The following is an 18,956-nucleotide window of genomic DNA, read 5'->3' on the forward strand; positions in this document are numbered from 1 at the left end:
CCTCTTTTCATACAAAACGTCTTGATAAACAGTGTAGATTCTCGCTTGCCATCTTACTTATGTTCCACTAGTTTCTAATCCTCTTTGAATTAAATTTTTCTTGGGTTTGTTCAGTGAAGCTGCCCTGATAAATATCACCTTGGTCTACATATGCCCAGGTCTCATTATCAAAGTGCCTGAGAGATACCCATCTCTGGCTCCTGATTCCAGCTTCCTTCTTATGTGGACCCTGGGATGCAGTAGCAATGGCTCAAGTGGTTGAATTCCTGTCACCTATGTGGGAGAGCTTAATCGGGTTTCAGGCTCCCAGCTTCAGCTCTCTGGCCACTGAGTACACTTGGGGAGTGAACCAGCAGATGGGAGACCTCTGTCATATTCTCTCTCTCTCAAAATTATTCTTTCCCAGGCTTCCAGCTTTTGATATATCACCCAAGGGGCTTCCCTGGAAGCCTTTCCTGTCTTTCCTTCTTCCTGGTAATTTACTTAGAGATGGGAATATCACTTGCATGCAGATGAATTATAAATCTGAAAAGGTCAAAACTTATCTACCTACAAATTAAATTTTCCCTAGTGTCAAAATAAAAGTAGGGAGCTATGTGTGAAAGGAAAGAGAAGTAAAATCTTTACTTGATTTATGGGTTAATTCTAACAAATCTCTCTTCTCTGGCATGGTTAGGTACCTTATAGGTAGAAAGCACTTTCTAGCACTTTTCAGAGGATAGTGATCTGGAGCTATAGGGTCTGGGTTCAAGTCAGACTTACTGGTCGTGTACTATGCCAAGATACTTAATATCACTGAACAAATCATATTTTAAATTTGTGCAAAATACATATAATAGAACCTACACCATGGGTTTGTCAGGAAAATTAAGTGAAGAAATAAAAGTAAAATGCTGAATTAATAAAATGTCTAGGAAAGAGTAAGCACTAAATAAATTTTTGTTATACCAACTATAATCTAAACAATCATGAAAAATGGCTACTTCTTGGATATCTAATATTTATTAATGGCAAAACTGTCTGGAATAAATACTCCTTTGCGTTCTATATTTGTTCTTGGGACTTTTAAAAATAAAGTTTGGTTACTTTCCATTTTATCATGTAAGCTTTATTCCATGCAACAGAGAAAGCACACCAAGTGTTGTTCAACACTAGTAGCTACTTTTGTAAATGGATGATTCATGCTAATTAAACTTGCAATCCAGGAGAATAAAATTAGCTTGTTTCAACATTTCCTTTTGTTCAGTAATTACAATTCAAAGTTATGTTAGATGCCACATTACTATAATTTTGCCCGTGAGGCAGACACTGCACATCCTACATTTTTAAGAACAGGCACTGCTGATTTAAGTCCAGGTGCTTGCCGAATAAGGGAGGGACTTGAAGTCTGCCTAAGCAGTTCTCACCAACCTTGTGCTCACTGTCACTTGTTTCTGTACATATTTCAGCTAGCAGGAAGTACTGAGATCATTTTAGCTTGGTACAGATTCACTGGATTTGCAGGAGGATGAGAATTTAAAAATAGAAGCCCAGCGTGGCAGGAGTTTATCTCAGATGCTTATGTTCAAGTAGCAATCTGTTCATCCACAATGACAGCAGCATTCTCTCAAAGAATTTGAAATTTTCATAAACCCACTCAGAATTCTGTGTCCACAAATTGGCAGACTGTGAATACCCAGATGCCTCACATTCTGATCCTTTGGTTTCTCAAAGCTGTGTTTCCACGGTTGTCTTTGTCGGTTTTTGTTGCGACGTGAGCGAGAAAGTATTGTTGACTCTGTGCTCATCACTCGCCAGCACGGTGCTGACTCACTGACACACGTTAGGTCTCAGAGAATCTTCATGGCATTTTCCAAGGTAACTCTCCATTTTATAGAGAAGGCCTGGAGCTTCAGAGGGCAAATAAAACTGCAGAGGGAAAGGGCCTGAAATTTACATTTGTGGTTTTTTAAGATTGAATTTTTATTTATTTGAAAGAGTTACAGAGAGAAGGAGAGAAAGAGAGAGAGAGAGAGAGAGATTGATTTTCCATCTGCCATTTCATTCCCCAAATGGCCACAATGGCCAGGGCTGAGCCAGGCTGAAGACAGGAGCCTGGAGCTTCATCCAGGTCTTCCACATGAGTGCAGGGGCCAAAGCACTTAGAATATCTTTCACTGCTTTTCCCGGGAGTGTTAGCAGGGAGCTAAATTGGAACTGGTGCAGCCAGGACTTGAATGGGTGTCCACATGGGATGCCAGCGTTGTAGGCAGCGGCTTAACCCATTGCACCACAACACCAGTTCCCCTACATTCGTTTTTTTTTTTTTTTTGGCCAGGCAGAATTAGACAGTGAGAGAGAGAGACAGAGAGAGAGTTATAGACAGTGAGAGAGAGACAGAGAGAAAGGTCTTCCTTCCGTTGGTTCACTCCCCATGGCCGGCGCTGTGCCGATCTGAAGCCAGGAGCCGGGTGCCTCCTTCAGGTCTCCCTGCGGGTGCAGGGCCTAACTCCATTGTCTTCCCGGGCCAGAGCAGACAGCTGGACTAGTATCCGGTGCCCCAACTGGGACTAGAACCCAGGGTGCCAGTGCCGCAGGTGGAAGATTAGTCAAGTGAGCCACGGTGCATAGTTGTGTTTTCACATTAGTTTTAAAGAAAAATAAAAGTCAAATTATGAATACTAAGTTTGGGTTAAAGTCTAGGAAGGGACACTATAAATGAGGGCCCTGAGACAGGAGTGTCTGTGGTCAACAATTTGGTCTGCTTGACCCACCACTCTGAGCTGCAGAGAAAAAAGGGACTCAAGAAACACATATGTGATTTGTAAAATATGAACTATTCATATTTTGAAATTCACTAGGTTTTCTAATTTTTAAAAACAGGCACTTTTGGGGGGCCAACGCTATGGCCAGTAGGTTAATCCTCCACCTACAGGGCCGGTATCCCATATGGGTGCCGGTTCTAGTCCCGGCTTCTCCTTTTCTTTTCCAATCCAGCTCTCTGCTATGGCCTGGAAAAGCAGCAGAAGATGGCTCAAGTGTTTGGGCCCCTGCACCCACTTGAGAGACACATAAGAAGCTGCTGGCTCCTGGCTTCAGATAGGCGCAGCTCGGACCACTGCAGCCAACTGAGAAGTGAACCAGCAGATAGAAGACTTTTCTCTCTGTCTCTCCCTCTCACTGTCTGTAACTCTACCTCTCAAATTAAAAAAAAAAAAAAAAAAAAAAAAAAAAAAAAAAAGGTACTTTTTTTAAATTAAGAAGCTGGGTAAAAAAAAAAGACAAGGAAGTGCAGAGTGGGTTAGCAATGTCTCATGAAGTTCCAGACAGTTCTAGTTTTTTATTTATTTTCATTTTATTTGAAAGGCACAAATATGAGAGAGAGATCCCATTCACTGGTTCACTCCCCAGATGCCTCCAACAGTTGGGACTGGGCCAGGCAGGAGCCAGGAGCCAGGAGCCAGGATCCAAGAGCTAGGAACTAAATCCAGGTTTCCTACATGAGTAACAGGGACCCAAGTACTTGAGCCATCACCTGCTGCCTCCCAGGGTATGCATTACAGCAAGCTGGGTCACCTGGATCAGAAGTGGGCGAGCCAGGACTGGAACCAGGCACAGTCATATGGAAGATGGGTGTTCCAAGAGCTGAATTTTCACTACTATACCAAAAGCTTGCCCTACCTGCCTCTCCAACCCTTATCATCCTGACAGTAGCTCTGAGTTAGATATTCTAAGTATGCAACTGATTCTGAGTTCTGTATTGTATGTTTCTTAGGAAATCTCTGCTTTTTGGTAGCACTGAGAATGTAGAAAGTTAGATAAAATTTACCTGTGATGCTTTTTGAAAAAACTCATGTGAAAAGTGGCAACATCTTTTTGACACAGCATGCCAATTTTTCTTGTTTTGTCTGCTGTTAGCAAAATATGGGGTGCTAAGTGAACACATTTTCTTCCTTGGAGACAATTATTTGTTATATCAAGAAAACTCCTTTTATCCAAAATTAAAAACTTATTTTTGCCAGAATAAAAAGTCTTTATTTTTCCCAATCACATCTAGTAATTCCAAAATTCAAAATAAAGAGATTCTGATTACCACCATTTCAGAGTACAGTTCTGATAGGAACTTCCAGTCATATTTCTCTTTTCTCAAAGTCTTAGGACATTATTTCTTTTCACATGAGGACTCTCATTGACATTTCTGATATAGAATATGGGAAAGGCACTCTCAATTGTGATTTCTTGGTAATTTCTTAAAATTACCACTTTCCAGAGTTTGTGTGAATACAGCTGCTATGGATGGCTGCCCAGGCTGTGCACTACTTAGCTCCAAGGGAGTCCACTTAGGAGGACCGGGAAGAGAGGAGCACTGCCCAGAGCTGGACAGTGCAGTAGCACTGACTGAAAACAACACAGCCATTAGAAAGAACGGTTGCTATGTACTGCAGAAAACACGACTATGCTTGAAAAAATGAAGGATGCACACACAGATCCAGCTGCCAGTCTGTACCCAGATGGCCAAATCTGGGGCAACCTGAACATCAGGAGATTAATCTATCAGACTTCCCCGAATGATAAAAGAATTCCTAAGTCCACAAGAGAAGTCAATAAACACACAGGCGAGAAGGATACACCTTCTTACAGCAGAAGGAAAGCTGCATGTAATAAAGGGAATGATGGAGGTAAGTGAGAAAAGCACCCTTCTGCCACCTTCATAGTCAAGAACTCAATCAGACAAATCATCAACAGCTGCTTACTCAGGCCAAGGGTGAGGGGCAGGAAGATTGACAGGAGGAGGTGTGGAGTCTCTAATTACCCCTTCTCTGATTTCCTAGGAATTACCAAGTCAATAATAATTTTTAGCACAGAAATCAGAGAAGCCAACCAAACGATCAAAATGAGTATCATCAATAAGAGGCAATGGGACATCCCTTTCCTCCAGATGTGATTCCAGAGGACACATCACATACATGGTGAGGCAGCAAAATGTGTGACCTGAATCTAATCAGCAGGAGCTAGGGAAACCCAAATTAAGGGCTATTCTATAAAACTAACTAGCTGTGTTTTTAAAAACATGTCTAAACACAGCAAGGCTTAGAAACTTGTTCTAGACTAAAGGAGCTAAAGAGATATGACAGTGCAATAAAGTCAGTAGTCCTAAACTGGATGTTGTTCTGGGGAAAAAAAAAACATGCAATAAAGGACATTATTGAGACAACTGGCAAAACTGGAAATGTACTGTAGATTAAAGTATTAAATGTCCTCAATTTGCTAACAGTATTATGGTTACTAAGAAGATACCCTTGTTCTCAGGAAATACACATATATGTTGTCTCCTCTGAAATAATTTACAAAAAAAAATGTGTACATATATACGAGTATTTGTATGTGCAACTGGGAAAGGGGAAGAATGATAAAAACAAACAAATGACGATAAAAATGGATAAAAGTGGGGTGGGTGTTTGGCCCAGCAGTTAAGCTGCCTCATGGGGCACCCACATTCCACACTGGAGCGACTGTTCAAGCCCTGACCCCACTTTCCATTCCAGCTTCCTGCTAATGTGTAACCTGGGAGGCATTGCGTGATGACTCAAGTTCTTGTGTGTCTGCCACTCACATGGGCGACTGGCTTTGAGTTTCTGGCTCCTGACTTCAGCCTGGCCAGTGCTGACTGTTTCCGGCATTTGGGGCGTGAACCAACAGACGGGATCTTTCTCTTTCTCTGCCTTTCAAATAAATAAAAAAAATTTTTTTAAATTCACAAATTGCTAACACTGGGTAACCTGTACAAGGGAGCACATTATACCACTGTAACATCAAATGAAAAAGTTTCAGGAAGCCAAGCCACAAAAAACAGTGCCCAAAACAATTTTGAGGAGTATTAGTGTTCAACAGGCTTTTAATGAGCAGCTAAGTAATCCAATCTGTAATCATCATTAAAAGATAAAGAGTTAAACCCTTAGAAACATTTTGTTACTATTATTATCATAATCATCCCATTAACATTTATGGAGCACTCACTAAGTGGTAGGCACAGTGAAAGGTATTTCACTTGCCTTACCTATTTTAATCTCTCAGCTATCTTAGGAGAAGGGGACTACAATTGCCTCCCCTTTACAGAGGAAGAAACAAAGATTTACAGAAGTTTGGTCACTAGCCCAAAGGAACAGGAATTTATACAGTTAGGGTAGAACCCAGAATCAAACTAGGCTGTTTGCTTACAAAGCTGGTGGGCTTTACTAAAATATAAAACTCATTTAATTATTAACTATTTATTAATGTTCCATAAAGGATGAGAGGTCAAACTCAAACAAGAAGAAATTCTGGAAAATTAGTCATATATGCATAAATAAGGGTTTATTCTATTTTAATTAAAAATGGAGCACAAATAAACTAGAGACACATAAAAAAGATATATTTGGTCTCTACCATGTACTTTGTGTTCTCTTTCTCCCAAAGTCTGAACCTGGTTATAAATACATTCATCATGTCAAAATATACCGTACTACAACTTCTGCAACTACTGTCAGATCTGATGAGCCTCTGTTTACACTGGAATAAAAATGAACTGTCCTCTTGTTGACCTGTTAGCCTAAAGGTTCTTTTTTTAAACCTGTAAATTACTAAATTCATCTTTATAAATTTTGTAAAGCAAGTTTGTTCATATTATACTGAGATATAAATACCCAAAGCAAAACAATCAATAATATCTACCTGTATCTCAAAACTTCTCCCTAAGCCTCTTCCTGAAGCAATTCAGGAAGACCACCTAGAAGTTTTAAAGTGATTCTCAGGGGCCTGAGTGTGACACTGGCATCCCATATGGGTGTTGGTTCCTGTCCTGGATGCTCCACTTCCGAGACAGTTCTCTGCTAATGGTCTGGGAAAACAATGGGAGATGGCCCAAGTGTTTGGGCCCCTGCCACCCACATAGGAGACCAGGATGAGGCTTTTGGCTCCTGGCTTCAGCCTGGCCCAGTCCCAGCCGTTGTGACCATCTGGAGAGACAGACTGCGGATGGAAGATCTCTGTCTCTCCCTCTCTCTCTGTAATTCTATCTTTCAAATAAGTAAATAAATAAATTTTTAAAAACAAAATGACTCTCAGCACTATTTTCCATTCTATTTTGTCTAATTTGGGTCCTATTTCAAGTTTTCCTTTTTTTATCATGTTTTCTTTCAAGTCAAGTGGTGTGATCTTATTTCATTTCAGTCTTGCCATCTCAATTTCATTTAAAAAAGTACCATTTTCAAAGATGCCTGCTTTCCCAATGAAATGTAAGACCATCTTCCTTACATATAAAGAATAAGCTACTGAACATATCTTTCTTCCTAGCAGAAGCTGGATGGCTATTAACACCAAATCACACAGAGGGTCAAAATCCTGAAACATATCAAATATATGCATTCCAATATATGCACCATCTGACATTGTAGATGCCCATTCCAGAACAATGGGTTCCCAACCTTGGCTGCATATTTTACCCATGGGGGATCTTTTAAAATTCTGATGCCTGGCCTCTACTTCAGCCCAATGAGTCCAGCACCTCTGGAGGTAGGACCCAGGAATCAGTGATTTGTAAAGGTTCTCAAGTGACTCCCAGGTGCAGCCAAGTTGGAGCATCCACAGCCATAAAACAGTGTATCTTTTGTGTACAGATCCAGAGGATTCACAAGAGTTTTTGACAACTGGTCTCACACATTAAGGAGTATACAATTCAATGTAAAAGTAAAATAAGAGTATACCTAGGGAAAGGTAACTGAATGAAGACTAAGATGTGTGCCACGTGAACATGACACAGAGTGAATACATCAAAGACTACGTGGGGTGGCAGAGGAGCAGCACCCTCTTCCAACACAATGACAGCCTCTGAGATACAGCATGGTGGAAGGAGGCAACTCCGGGTGGGGGAATAATTGAAATGGAAAAGCGTCCAAGGTGCTCAGCAAACAGTGAGATGATTAATATGTCCAGAGTTGAAGGTTAGAGAGGAGATTTGGAAAAGTAGGCTGGCCTCTGCAGGGCCTTAAACAGCAAGGCAAAGAATTCAGTGGTGGTGTGGAGTGTCTAAAGGGGGTGAGCAAATGACAAAATCAATGTATCTTTTGAGCAGACTAATTTGAGAGCACTATTCACCATGGTTTTGGGGGAAAGACTAAAACTCAACCTACTAATAGAAGAATACAGATGAAATAAAAATCAGTTATGTGACAAAGCAATGCAGCGATTTGCCTTTCTTTTCAGTTTCCCAAAAAGACAGAAACCACAGTTTGAATCTGCTAAAAATACTCATTGTGTGGCTCTCCCCAGGTGCAGGAACCACTCAGAGGAGACTCCGTGCAGGCTGGAGGATCTGTCCTGTTCTCTGCCATGCAAACTGCCCCCATTTGCCTGGCTCCCATCCTCACAGGTGCGATTATTTCTCTGCCTGTATCTTTCTCTTTTTTCCATGAAGGATACTCAAGGGCTAGGCAATACAATTTTAGAGGAGAATATGTTAGGCCAGAGAAAAGTTTTTACTTTTTTTTAAATAAGGATTTTTGAGAAGCTCAGTGACCCCTGAGTTATACTGGTAATTGAAAGATCCTAGGAATCAAAATGGGTACCACTCATACATTCATTAGATAGTTACTGATACTTGCTCCTGTTCTAGACAGTAGAATACAGCAAGATCCCCATTCCAAACAGGCAAGTTGAAATTGCACAAGGGTCACTCAAAAATACAATGGCAGCCTAGGGCTCAAAATTCATGAGTTGTTGATTAAAATATCTGGCTACAGATTTTAAAGCATTTACTAATAATAGAGAAAAAGCCAGATCCTTTAAATAATGAACTGTAAGTACCAGGAGAAACTGTAGGCTAACATAAGTTTGCTATCTAAAAAAATGCACTTAGAAGCTACCATTATTCAAAGTTTATTCAAACCACTAGATGTATCCCAAGTTCCCTGAACAGTGCTGGTACATGAAATATGCTCAATAAAAATTAAAGGGCATTGTTGAATGGAATGCACCTCAAAGTGAAGTGATAGGCAGTTATCACCCTAATTTAACTAAGGCAGTGAGGTTATCTCAGCTGCCTGTTGCTTCAAATGCCTCACTGAAAAAAGAGACATGTCCAGGTATTCTATCTTGCAATTCAGTATTGTAAAAAACACTCCCATCTGTGAAATGATATTTTGGGCATCTCATAAACTCATCACAACACAGTTATTCACAAAAGCACTGCCTAAAGTTATGTTCAGTATTACCCATTACATGAACACCTGGGGTTCAGATGTTGTCTACACCGATTGACTTGAATTCCAAGAGTACAGCTAAATTCACTGTAACATTTTCATTTTTAAAGTACCTAGCAAAAATCTGCATTTAATTGTATGCATTAGAAATATCTATGACAAAAGGAGTCTGCATTTTCATTGAGAGATGAAGTAACTACATGGAAGTATTTTATTCTTCTTTTTCTAAATCAGTCTATCCTAGTTTACAGACAATTCCTATTTTCTCACTGTGGAGGAAACTGGCTATTCAAGACCCTTCCTCTCTTTGCCCATCCTTGCGCCGTAAGAGAAGCCTTACCTGCATAATGTACTGGAATCTCTATCTTTGGCCCAATGACATAGTGTCCCTCCTCCAGGCTATGGGCAGTGATGGTGGTCCACTGACGGCACGAATGAATCAGAAGGTAGTCGTTTTCCCGCAGCCCTTCTATGCATTCTCCTGGAAAATACAATTTTATATACAAAAACTTACTCCATACTCTGCAACAAAATTTCATAAAACATCACTAACGTAGATGTTGATAGTTCGTCCCAAGAAGAGATAAAGTTCATTTCTGAGTTGGAAAAAAAAAAAAAAGCTGGCAACTGTACACAAGATTCCATAAAATGTTTTCTGCTTATCTAACAAAGATATATTCAAATATCTTGTTATACCTCAAACATTATATTTCAGTGACAGTATAAACACTTAAAAAAGTGCTTACAATGCCTTGGGCACTATAGAGGTGTTCTGCATGCACTATTTCACACACTACGATAATGTTATGAAGTATTGCTCATTCTTTACAAGTGAGAAAAATTAAGGTTCCAATGTTACTCAAGGTGGGAATTCAAACCAAGGTCACAACGAATCCAAAGATTATGCTCTTAATCACTTCAACAAACCTATCAAAAATTAATAATAAACTTACTTCTGTTGAAAGAATACTTGAAATCAAATGCCTATGTATTTTTTAAATTTTATGTGTTTGCCAGTTCTCTCTGGCTTCCTACCAAGCCTTCCAATCCATTAAAAATAATGAAGCACCACAGCATACAAATACAATTATTTTTCATTTTAATATTTTCTGAAGTACCTTTTTAGCATTTGAACTGATGACAAGCTATTTCCAGAGAAATCCATTCCCTGAACGTAAAAGAGGTTTTTTCAGATGCTGACATCATCTATTCCATTATTCCTGGATTAGAAATTTTAAAAGCTCAAAGAAAATACCAGAAAGGGCTAATTCCTGAATTCAATTCAGAGTTAGTGATTTAAATGTGTGTTTAGAAATGGCATTTATAGATCTCTCATAAATTCTTAAAAGTTTCAGTGTCTCTTCAACAAATACAGGAGCCTGTAATGATCACCTTGGTTATCCCAAATATAAACCATTTAATTTGTTTCCAAGCCAACAATGCAACGATCTTTAAAACAGTCTTAATGCAGAAATACTTGATCTTTGTGGTGAAAAATACAAAAAGTTAAAAGCTTTATCTTTGGGGAGAGAAAGGAAAAAAAGAGACCTACAAGTGAAGAGACATTAGCAGGAAGGAGGCGACCCAAAGCATCAGGAACAATCTTTCAAACCAGACTCCCTTGCCTTTCAGACCAGGCTTTTTCATAAAGACACCTTCTACAGGCCACTGGCACTCATGCACACTTTGCATCCCTCGAACATGTTAGGTCAGGAAAGATCTGGAACCAGTGCTCCAAGGGAGAAATCACACAGCCCCCTGTGGAGAGCCTCATCAAGAGGACTGGCAGGCACACAGTAGGCAGAGGAGTTACGAGCATTCAGAATCCAGCAGACCTGGTCCCAGTCAATGCTCTTCCACCACCGCTATATGGCCTTGGGCAGAAATTTTCATCTCTAACACGAGGTGAGAGCAGTCCCTGCCTCACAGTCTGGATGTGAAGACACGTACAGTGACACGTACAGAGCACCAAGTCTGGCATATTAGAAGTGATCAGGAAACATTAGTATTAATTTTCTCGTATGCTCTTCTTCCTAAACTTTAATACTTGCCCAGAGCTGCACAGGTGGAAAACAGCAGAAACCAGCTTAGGGGTCTTTATTTTTTTTTAAAGATTTATTTATTTATTTATTTGAAAGTCAGAGTTACACAGAGAGAGGAGAGGCAAAGAGAGAGGTCTTCCATCTGATGGTTCACTCCCCAATTGGCTGCAATGGCCAGAGCTGCGCCGATCCAAAGCCAAGAGCCAGGAGCTTCTTCCGGGTCTCCCACAAGGGTGCAGGGGCCCAAGGACTTGGGCCATCTTGTACTGCTTTCCCAGGCCACAGTAGAGAGCTGGATCAGAAGTGGAGCAGCTGGGATGTGAACCGATACCCATATGGGATGCCAGTGCTTCAGCCAGGGCATTAACCCGCTGCGCCACAGGGGTTTTTCTACATCTCTCTTTGCCCTTCCAACACCACAGAGCCCCTGACCTTGAAAACCTCTGACAAGTTCCAAGAAACAGGAGAAATATGACCTTTAGCTTCAAATGTCAACATTCATTCAACCAATAAGACAAGCATTGTTCTGAGCAGTAGGGATCCATCAGCGATCAAAACACTATCCAAGAGGGAGGAGACCACCAATACCAACAGCAAAAATGAATGATTAGGTTATGGATTAATTAAAGGGTCAGAGATGCTAAGCAAAAAACAACAACAACAACAAAAAAGAAAAAGAGGATCAGAAGTAACAGGAGAGATAGGACAGACTGCATATTTGCTATTTTTAAAAAATATTTATTTATTTGAAAGGCAGAGTTAAAGTGAGGCAGAGGCAGAGGCAGAGAGAGAGAGAGAGAGAGAGGTCTTCTATCCACTGGTTTACTCCATATTTACTATTTTAAAAATACTCCTTATTTATTTCTCCAACAAACATTTATTAAGTATCTTTGACAGGCGGGCAGTGGAGGAATAGGCAAAAATATAAGGAAGACCTGGTCTGTGCACTGAACTCACCATTCTCGTTGGACAGATCTGATCATATGCAATTTTATGTAAGGTAGGATGGGAACGGCGCTTTGCAAGGACAAGAAATTTAGAGTAGAGAGAGCAGGACTTCAGCAGAGAAAATCTAGAAAAACGGCCAAGGGGAAAATTCATTATTTGGCTTGTTCCTTCTTTGAAGAATGAGTTGGGCTTAGATGAGAGCGGATGGGGAGTCGTAGAAGAGTTATGGATAAGAGAACGATGGAAGCTCTGCTTTGGGAAAATGAATCTGGTGGTACTACCGAAGATGGATCTGAGGAGGGAGGAACCAGAGCCAGGGGGCTGATACAGGAAACTCAGAAGTAACACACTGTCATTCAGGGAAAAAACAAGGATGCCATTTTCTGCAACTAAACTGTTATATCATAAAAACTGTTTTAATTTTATTCCACAGTGGGCTCTAAAGAGGCAGCCAAGAAACAACTGCAGTCAAGTTAATCAAAATGAAAATTTAATGGTAAATCCTACTGTAGCAAATCCTCCAGCAAGATGACTCAGAATGATTTTCAAAACCATAGAGTAGTAAGAAACCAATGCCTGCGTTTGAGTATAGGTCTTTTTTTTTTAAACAGTTGAACTGTGTGCCTGCTTGAGGCAAAATAAGTTTCACAAAAACTTCATGGAAAGAAAACAGTATAATCATTTAAAAGTATCTGAGGGATGGCCACTAACAGAGCTATTACATTAAATGAATTCATAAACACCTTTCTGCAATATAATTATTCCTTTGCTTAACTGCTATGTATAACATACTAAAATGTGTATACTCAACTCAATGATGTAGTAACAAGAAGTCTAAAAAGACTGCATGAAATACCAAAATGTGTGAACACCATCCTTAAATTTCCCATCTAGAATGTTTCCAGAAGATCCTTTACTTGTCTGGTATGACTGATCCCTTCAAGCCTGACATACTCATTAAAATAACTTTTAACACCCGGACAACTAAACTTCCAGAAACCTTCAAAGTCAGTCTGTTTTTTCACTCAATTATTGTTTATAGCTGCTGTCTATATTACCACTAAACTAGGGTCTTTCTCTCTTTACTTGTTAAACATCTTATTTGGTAAAGCATTACATCTCCTTACTGCAACGTAAATTTAAAATGTTATCTCAAAAACAAAAAGAAACAGAAAAAGAAAGGGGGAAAGGGAGAGAAGAAGAGAATTGCATTATATTCTTACAACTGTATCTATGAACTGTATTGAATCTGTTAAAAATTAATTAAAAATTTAAAAAATTAATTTCAAAATCCAAAATAAATATTAGCACGACATGCACAATGCATAACCCTCCTCTCTCTGCTCCTTTGGCTTCTAGGCCAATATATTCTCCAGATTCACCGTTCTAATCTCTCCTTTCCCTTTTACATCTGCTGTAACTGTAGGAGTCAATCAAGGCTCCATTCTTAGCCTTTATTCTTTGTCTCCCCTTTACAAACTTATATATTTCTCAAGGATGGATTCACTGAGCTACAGACAATTCCCAAATGCAAGCTGCCACCTGCCATATCCCCCTGCCATTCATTAGGCACCGTACATTCATTCAACACAAACACAGTGACAACCGTGTCTGCGGTTCCCAGCAATACAGCAGGGAGCAGAGCACCTGCCCTAATGCAGCTCTTCTCCAGGCTGGAATTTCCATCTTGTTTTTCATTCTTTTAATCCATTTAAATATTGGTACAGGCAAAACTTGGTAAATAAAGTATCTTACTCCTGTGTTCATTTGCCTTCAATGGTTCCCATTTATTTCTCAGTTCAATTCTCAAGGCCCCTAGGTACCAGTTCCAAAGGGCCTATATCACCTTATGTCCCTTCCCTCTCCCCACCCTTACACTAAAGCTCAAAGGACAGTCTCTGTTCATATAAATGCTACACTGTGGACTCTTTCCTCCTCCTGTCACTCATCCTTGAATGATCAGCTCAAGTGCCAACTTCATTAATGACCTCCTAATCCTAATCCTACTCATCTAAACTGCACAGTAGTTGAAGATTTCATTACATTCTTTGCTGAATTTATAAATCTATAAATGTCATAAATATGATATAAATATGTAAATAAATTAGTAAATTAGCTTTAGAGCTATAATCACAAGCAACTTAGATAAACTTTTTCATGTATATACATTAATATGTAAATGCCATTATAATAACAATACTGTAGAAATTTCAAGTATATTTTCCCTTTAAAAACTGGCCTATACATTCATCAAGTTTGAGAAACAGGTACATATGAGTCAAGAAACAAAGATATTCATGATCATAAATGCTGTTGGACAAAACAAGCACTAACCCATTCTGCTTTCTCAGTACCCTACAGCAAGGTGACAGCTACCTTATTTTTTTTTTTTGCTTTGTAAATATTCTAATATAATATGTTCACTTTATTTAGACTATCTATTCATTAAATAAAAGTTTAATAAAAAATTTTAAAAAAGATTTATTTATTTGAAAGGCAGAGCTACAGAGAGGCAGAGGCAGAGGCAGAGAGAGAGGTCTTCCATCTGTGGGTTCACTCCCCAGATCGCCACAACGGCCAGAGCTGCATGGATCTGAAGTCAGGAGCTTCTTATGGGTCTCTTATGCCAGTGCAGGGGCCCAATAATTGGGTCATTTTCTCCTGCTTTCCCAGGCCATAGCAGAGGGATGTATCGGAAATAGAGCAGCTGGGATTCAAACTGGTGCCCATATGGGATGCCAGAACTGCAGGGAGGAGTTTTACCTGCTATGCTACAGCACCGGCCCCTAAATGCTTTTTTAAATACAAAGATGAAGTACAGATTGAGCATCTCTAGCCCAAAAACCTGAAATATAAAATGCTTCAAAATGTGAAATTAAAAATAATTTATTAATTTATTTGAGAGGTAGAGAGAGGGAATGGACAAACATGCTTCCATCCACTGATTTAATTCCCACCAAAATGCCCACAATGGTCCAGGCTGAGCCAGGCAGCAGCCAGAAACCAGGAACCCAATTCAGGTCTTCTACATGGGTGGCAGGAACCTAACTACTTGAGCCATCACCTGCTGCCTCCCAATATGAACATTAGCAGGAAGCTAGAATTGGAATTGGAGTCAAGGCATAAAGTTATATACATTGAAATGGAATGTGGGTATCCCACCAGGCTTCTTAATGGCTATGCCAAATGCTCATCAGAAAATGTAAATGTTTTCAGTGTCAACATGATACTCCCAAGTGGAAAATTCCACATTTGACTTCATGTGATGGGTTATAGTTAAAACACTGGTGTGCTAAATATATGGTATAAAATTCTTTCAGGTTATAAAGTGTATTTGAAATGTAAATTAATTTTGTGTATAGATTTATGTCCCATTCCCAAAATATCTCATTATGTATATGCAAATATTCCAAATTCTGGAAAATAAAACAAAACAAAAACCCCTGAAATTTGAAAGACTTCTGGTCCTAAGCATTTGGGATAAGGAACATTCAATCTATGCAAGTGTACCTGGATGACTAAATATAATGTGTTTTTAAACCTGTTAGCTTTTGATGAGTTTACTCTTAAGGTTATGATGGATTCAGAGAACAAAACAGACATATATATGTTGGTTTCTTGTCCACTTATTTTTTCCATTCTCATGTGTCATGGAACAAGCCCTGGTTAACAGAACAGAGAAAATACAATGACAGTTATATGTGATTTTAGATACTTCTCTAAGCTGTGTCATGATTGTGGCAGCTAGTACACCTAAGTGTTTTTTTATTTTCCACATTTGTGTTTCTTTGGTCTTGACGAAGCTGATATGGGACCCAGAATAGGCGGGGTGTAACACAGGGAAAGATGAGCTGCAAGATTTTTCTACTGATTCTGTCTATAGCCCCACACCTTAAATCTACATCATTACATGCCAATCCAGTATGCCCACTTTTCCTATAATGTACCTAAGCCTTCTTCCACATCAGGAAGGAGGAGATACCATGTGTTAGTTGAGCTCTACCTGGAGATGCTACAAAACTTTCCCAGAAGACCTCAAAAGCACTAAATCCCACCGAAACTCCACCTTGTTTGTATATTCAATTAGGACACATCGCCTACCACATAAAGGGGACCATTGGACAGGGTGTTTCTGTCTCTTTGGCCTTCTCTAGTGCTCTGTCCTTGTGGGTGGCTTGCTTTGTCTCTGGCCCTCTTATGAGGAATGTTTCTTCTCATGGGGTTGTGACATGTAAATGCATGAATGTACACTCTATCACTTTAAGTAAATGCTGCTGTCATTACTGTACTTCAGCTTGCCCCTGCTTTGAATTCTTAGCTCACACAGGGGTAAGAACCTGGAATAAAATGCTAGGAGACATATTTCTACAACAAAGTCATCATACTGTACTGGTACTTCCTCAGTGCTAATAAACAGTATGGCAAAATTTTAACTATGTGTTACTTGACCTTATAATCCTCATGTAGAAAGGAAACTTCAGATCTCCAATTAGACACATAGCTGATTTCTCATCAGAAACCCTACAGGCTAGGAGAGAATGGAAAGACATAGTCCAAGTCTTAAAAGATTAAAAAAAAAAAAAACCCTATCAATCCAGAATACTTTAACACGCAAAGCTTTCTTTTATGAATGAAAGTGAAATAAAGACCTTCCATAACAAACAGAAATTGAAAGAATTTGTAATCACTCATCCAGCCTTACAAATGATGTTTAAGGATGTCCTACACATGGAAACACAAAGGTAGTCATCATTATGAAAGAATGTGAAGGCAGAAAATCTTCTAGTTAAAGTACAAAGGAAATCCAAAGCAAACAATGGGAATATTTATCAGAAAACGGCAGGGACAAGTAATTATTTACCAAGAATGACCTTGAATGTAAATGGCCTAAATTCTGCAATCATATCTATTTGCTGCCTACAAACCTTACCAACAAAGATACATGCAGAACGGAAGTTGAAAGGATGGAAAAAGACATTCCATGCTAACAGAGAGCAAAAATGAGCAGGTGTAGCTATCCTAAATCAGACAAAATAGAAATTAACACAAAAAACTGTTACAAGAGACAAAGAAGGGCACTAAATAATGATTAAGGGATTAATTCAACAGAAAGATCTGACTATAATAAGTATATATGCACCCACTACCAGGGTGCCTGGCTATTTAAAATAAATGTTATGGATCTAAACAAGACACAGACTCCAATACAATAGTAATGAGGGCCTTCAACATCCCACTTTCATCAGTGTAGAGATTAACTAGACAGAAAATCAACAAAGAAACAAACAACAGAGCTAATTAACACTACGGACCAAATGGACCTGATATCTACAGAATGTTTCACCACACAGTTGCAAAATACACATTCTTTTCATAAGTGCCTGGAACTTTCTCTAGGATAGACCATATTCTTGGCTATAAAGCAAATCTCAGCAAATTCAAAAAAATCAAAATCATACCATGCATCTTTTCTGATCACAAAGAAATGAAGCTGGATATCAACAACTCAAGAATCTCGAGAAAATATGTATATACATGGAGACTGAACAACACGCTCCTGATTGAACAGTTGGTCACAGAAAAAAATCAAAAGGCAAATAAAAAATTCCTGGAAATGAATGAAGATGACAATACAACACATCAAACTTATGAGGTACAGCAAATGCAGCATTAAGCAGGAAGTTTATAGCAATTGGTGCCTACATCAAGAAATTGGAAATCCACCAAATAAATGAGCTACCAATGCATCTCAAGGACCTATAAAAACAACAAACCAAACTCAAAATTAGTTAGAAGAAATAATTAAAATCAGATAAGAAATAAATAAAAGTGAAACAAAAAATACAAAAGATCAGTGAAGTGCTGGCTTTTTGAAAACATAAACAAAATTGACCCACCATTGGCCAAAAAAAAAAAAAAAAAAAAAACCGAAAGGGAAGGGGGAAAGACCCAAATTAATAAAATCAGAGAAGAAAAAGGAAATGTAACAACAGATAGCCTAGGGAAAAAAAAAGAATCATCAGGAATAACTGTAAACAGCTACATGCAAATTAGAAAAGCTAGAAGAAATGGATAGATTCCTGGACACATACAATCTACCAAAACTGAGTCATGAAGACACAGTAAATCTAAACAGATCAATAATCAACACAGAGACTGAATCAGTAATAAGGCCCCTCCTAATAAAGAAAAGCCCAGGACCAGATGGATTTACTGCTGAATTCTACCAGACAGTTAAAGAACAACTAACTCCAATTCTTATCAAGCTATCAAGCTATTCAACACAAGTGAAAAGGAGGGAATCCTCCTTCTGTGAGTCCAGCATCACGTTAATTCCTAAACAAGAAAAATAATTATAGATCAATATCCCTCATGAACATGGAAGCAAAAATCCTCAAGAAAATACTAGCTAATTGAAACCTACAACACATCAGAAAGATCATTCACTGAGCCCAAGTGGGATTTATCCCTGGTATGCAGGGATGGTTCTACATACACAAATCAATAATTGTCATACATCACATTAACAAATTGAAGAATAAAAATCATGATTATCTCAATAGATGCAGAGAGAGTACCTGATAAAATACAACAGCTTTTCATGATGAAAACCTAAAGCAAACTGGGTATGGAAGGAACATTCCTCACAACAATCAAGGCAATTTATGAGAAAGCCACACACAGCCAGGATCTTATTGAATGGGAAAAGTTGGAAACATTTTTACTAAGATCTGGAACCACAGAAGGATGC

General features: G+C 39.0%; 1 protein-coding gene across 1 annotated transcript in view; it reads right to left on the reverse strand.

Moving 5' to 3' along the window:
* Nucleotides 1-18,956, reverse strand: part of GAREM1 (GRB2 associated regulator of MAPK1 subtype 1) — a 260,770-nt gene that overhangs the window by 151,977 nt on the left and 89,837 nt on the right. Inside the window, 1 exon segment of the mRNA XM_062201514.1 lies at nucleotides 9,556-9,696. Coding sequence (XP_062057498.1) covers nucleotides 9,556-9,696 — 141 coding nt within the window.

This window comes from Lepus europaeus, chromosome 9 (genome assembly GCF_033115175.1).
Source record: "Lepus europaeus isolate LE1 chromosome 9, mLepTim1.pri, whole genome shotgun sequence".
NCBI lineage: Eukaryota > Metazoa > Chordata > Mammalia > Lagomorpha > Leporidae > Lepus > Lepus europaeus.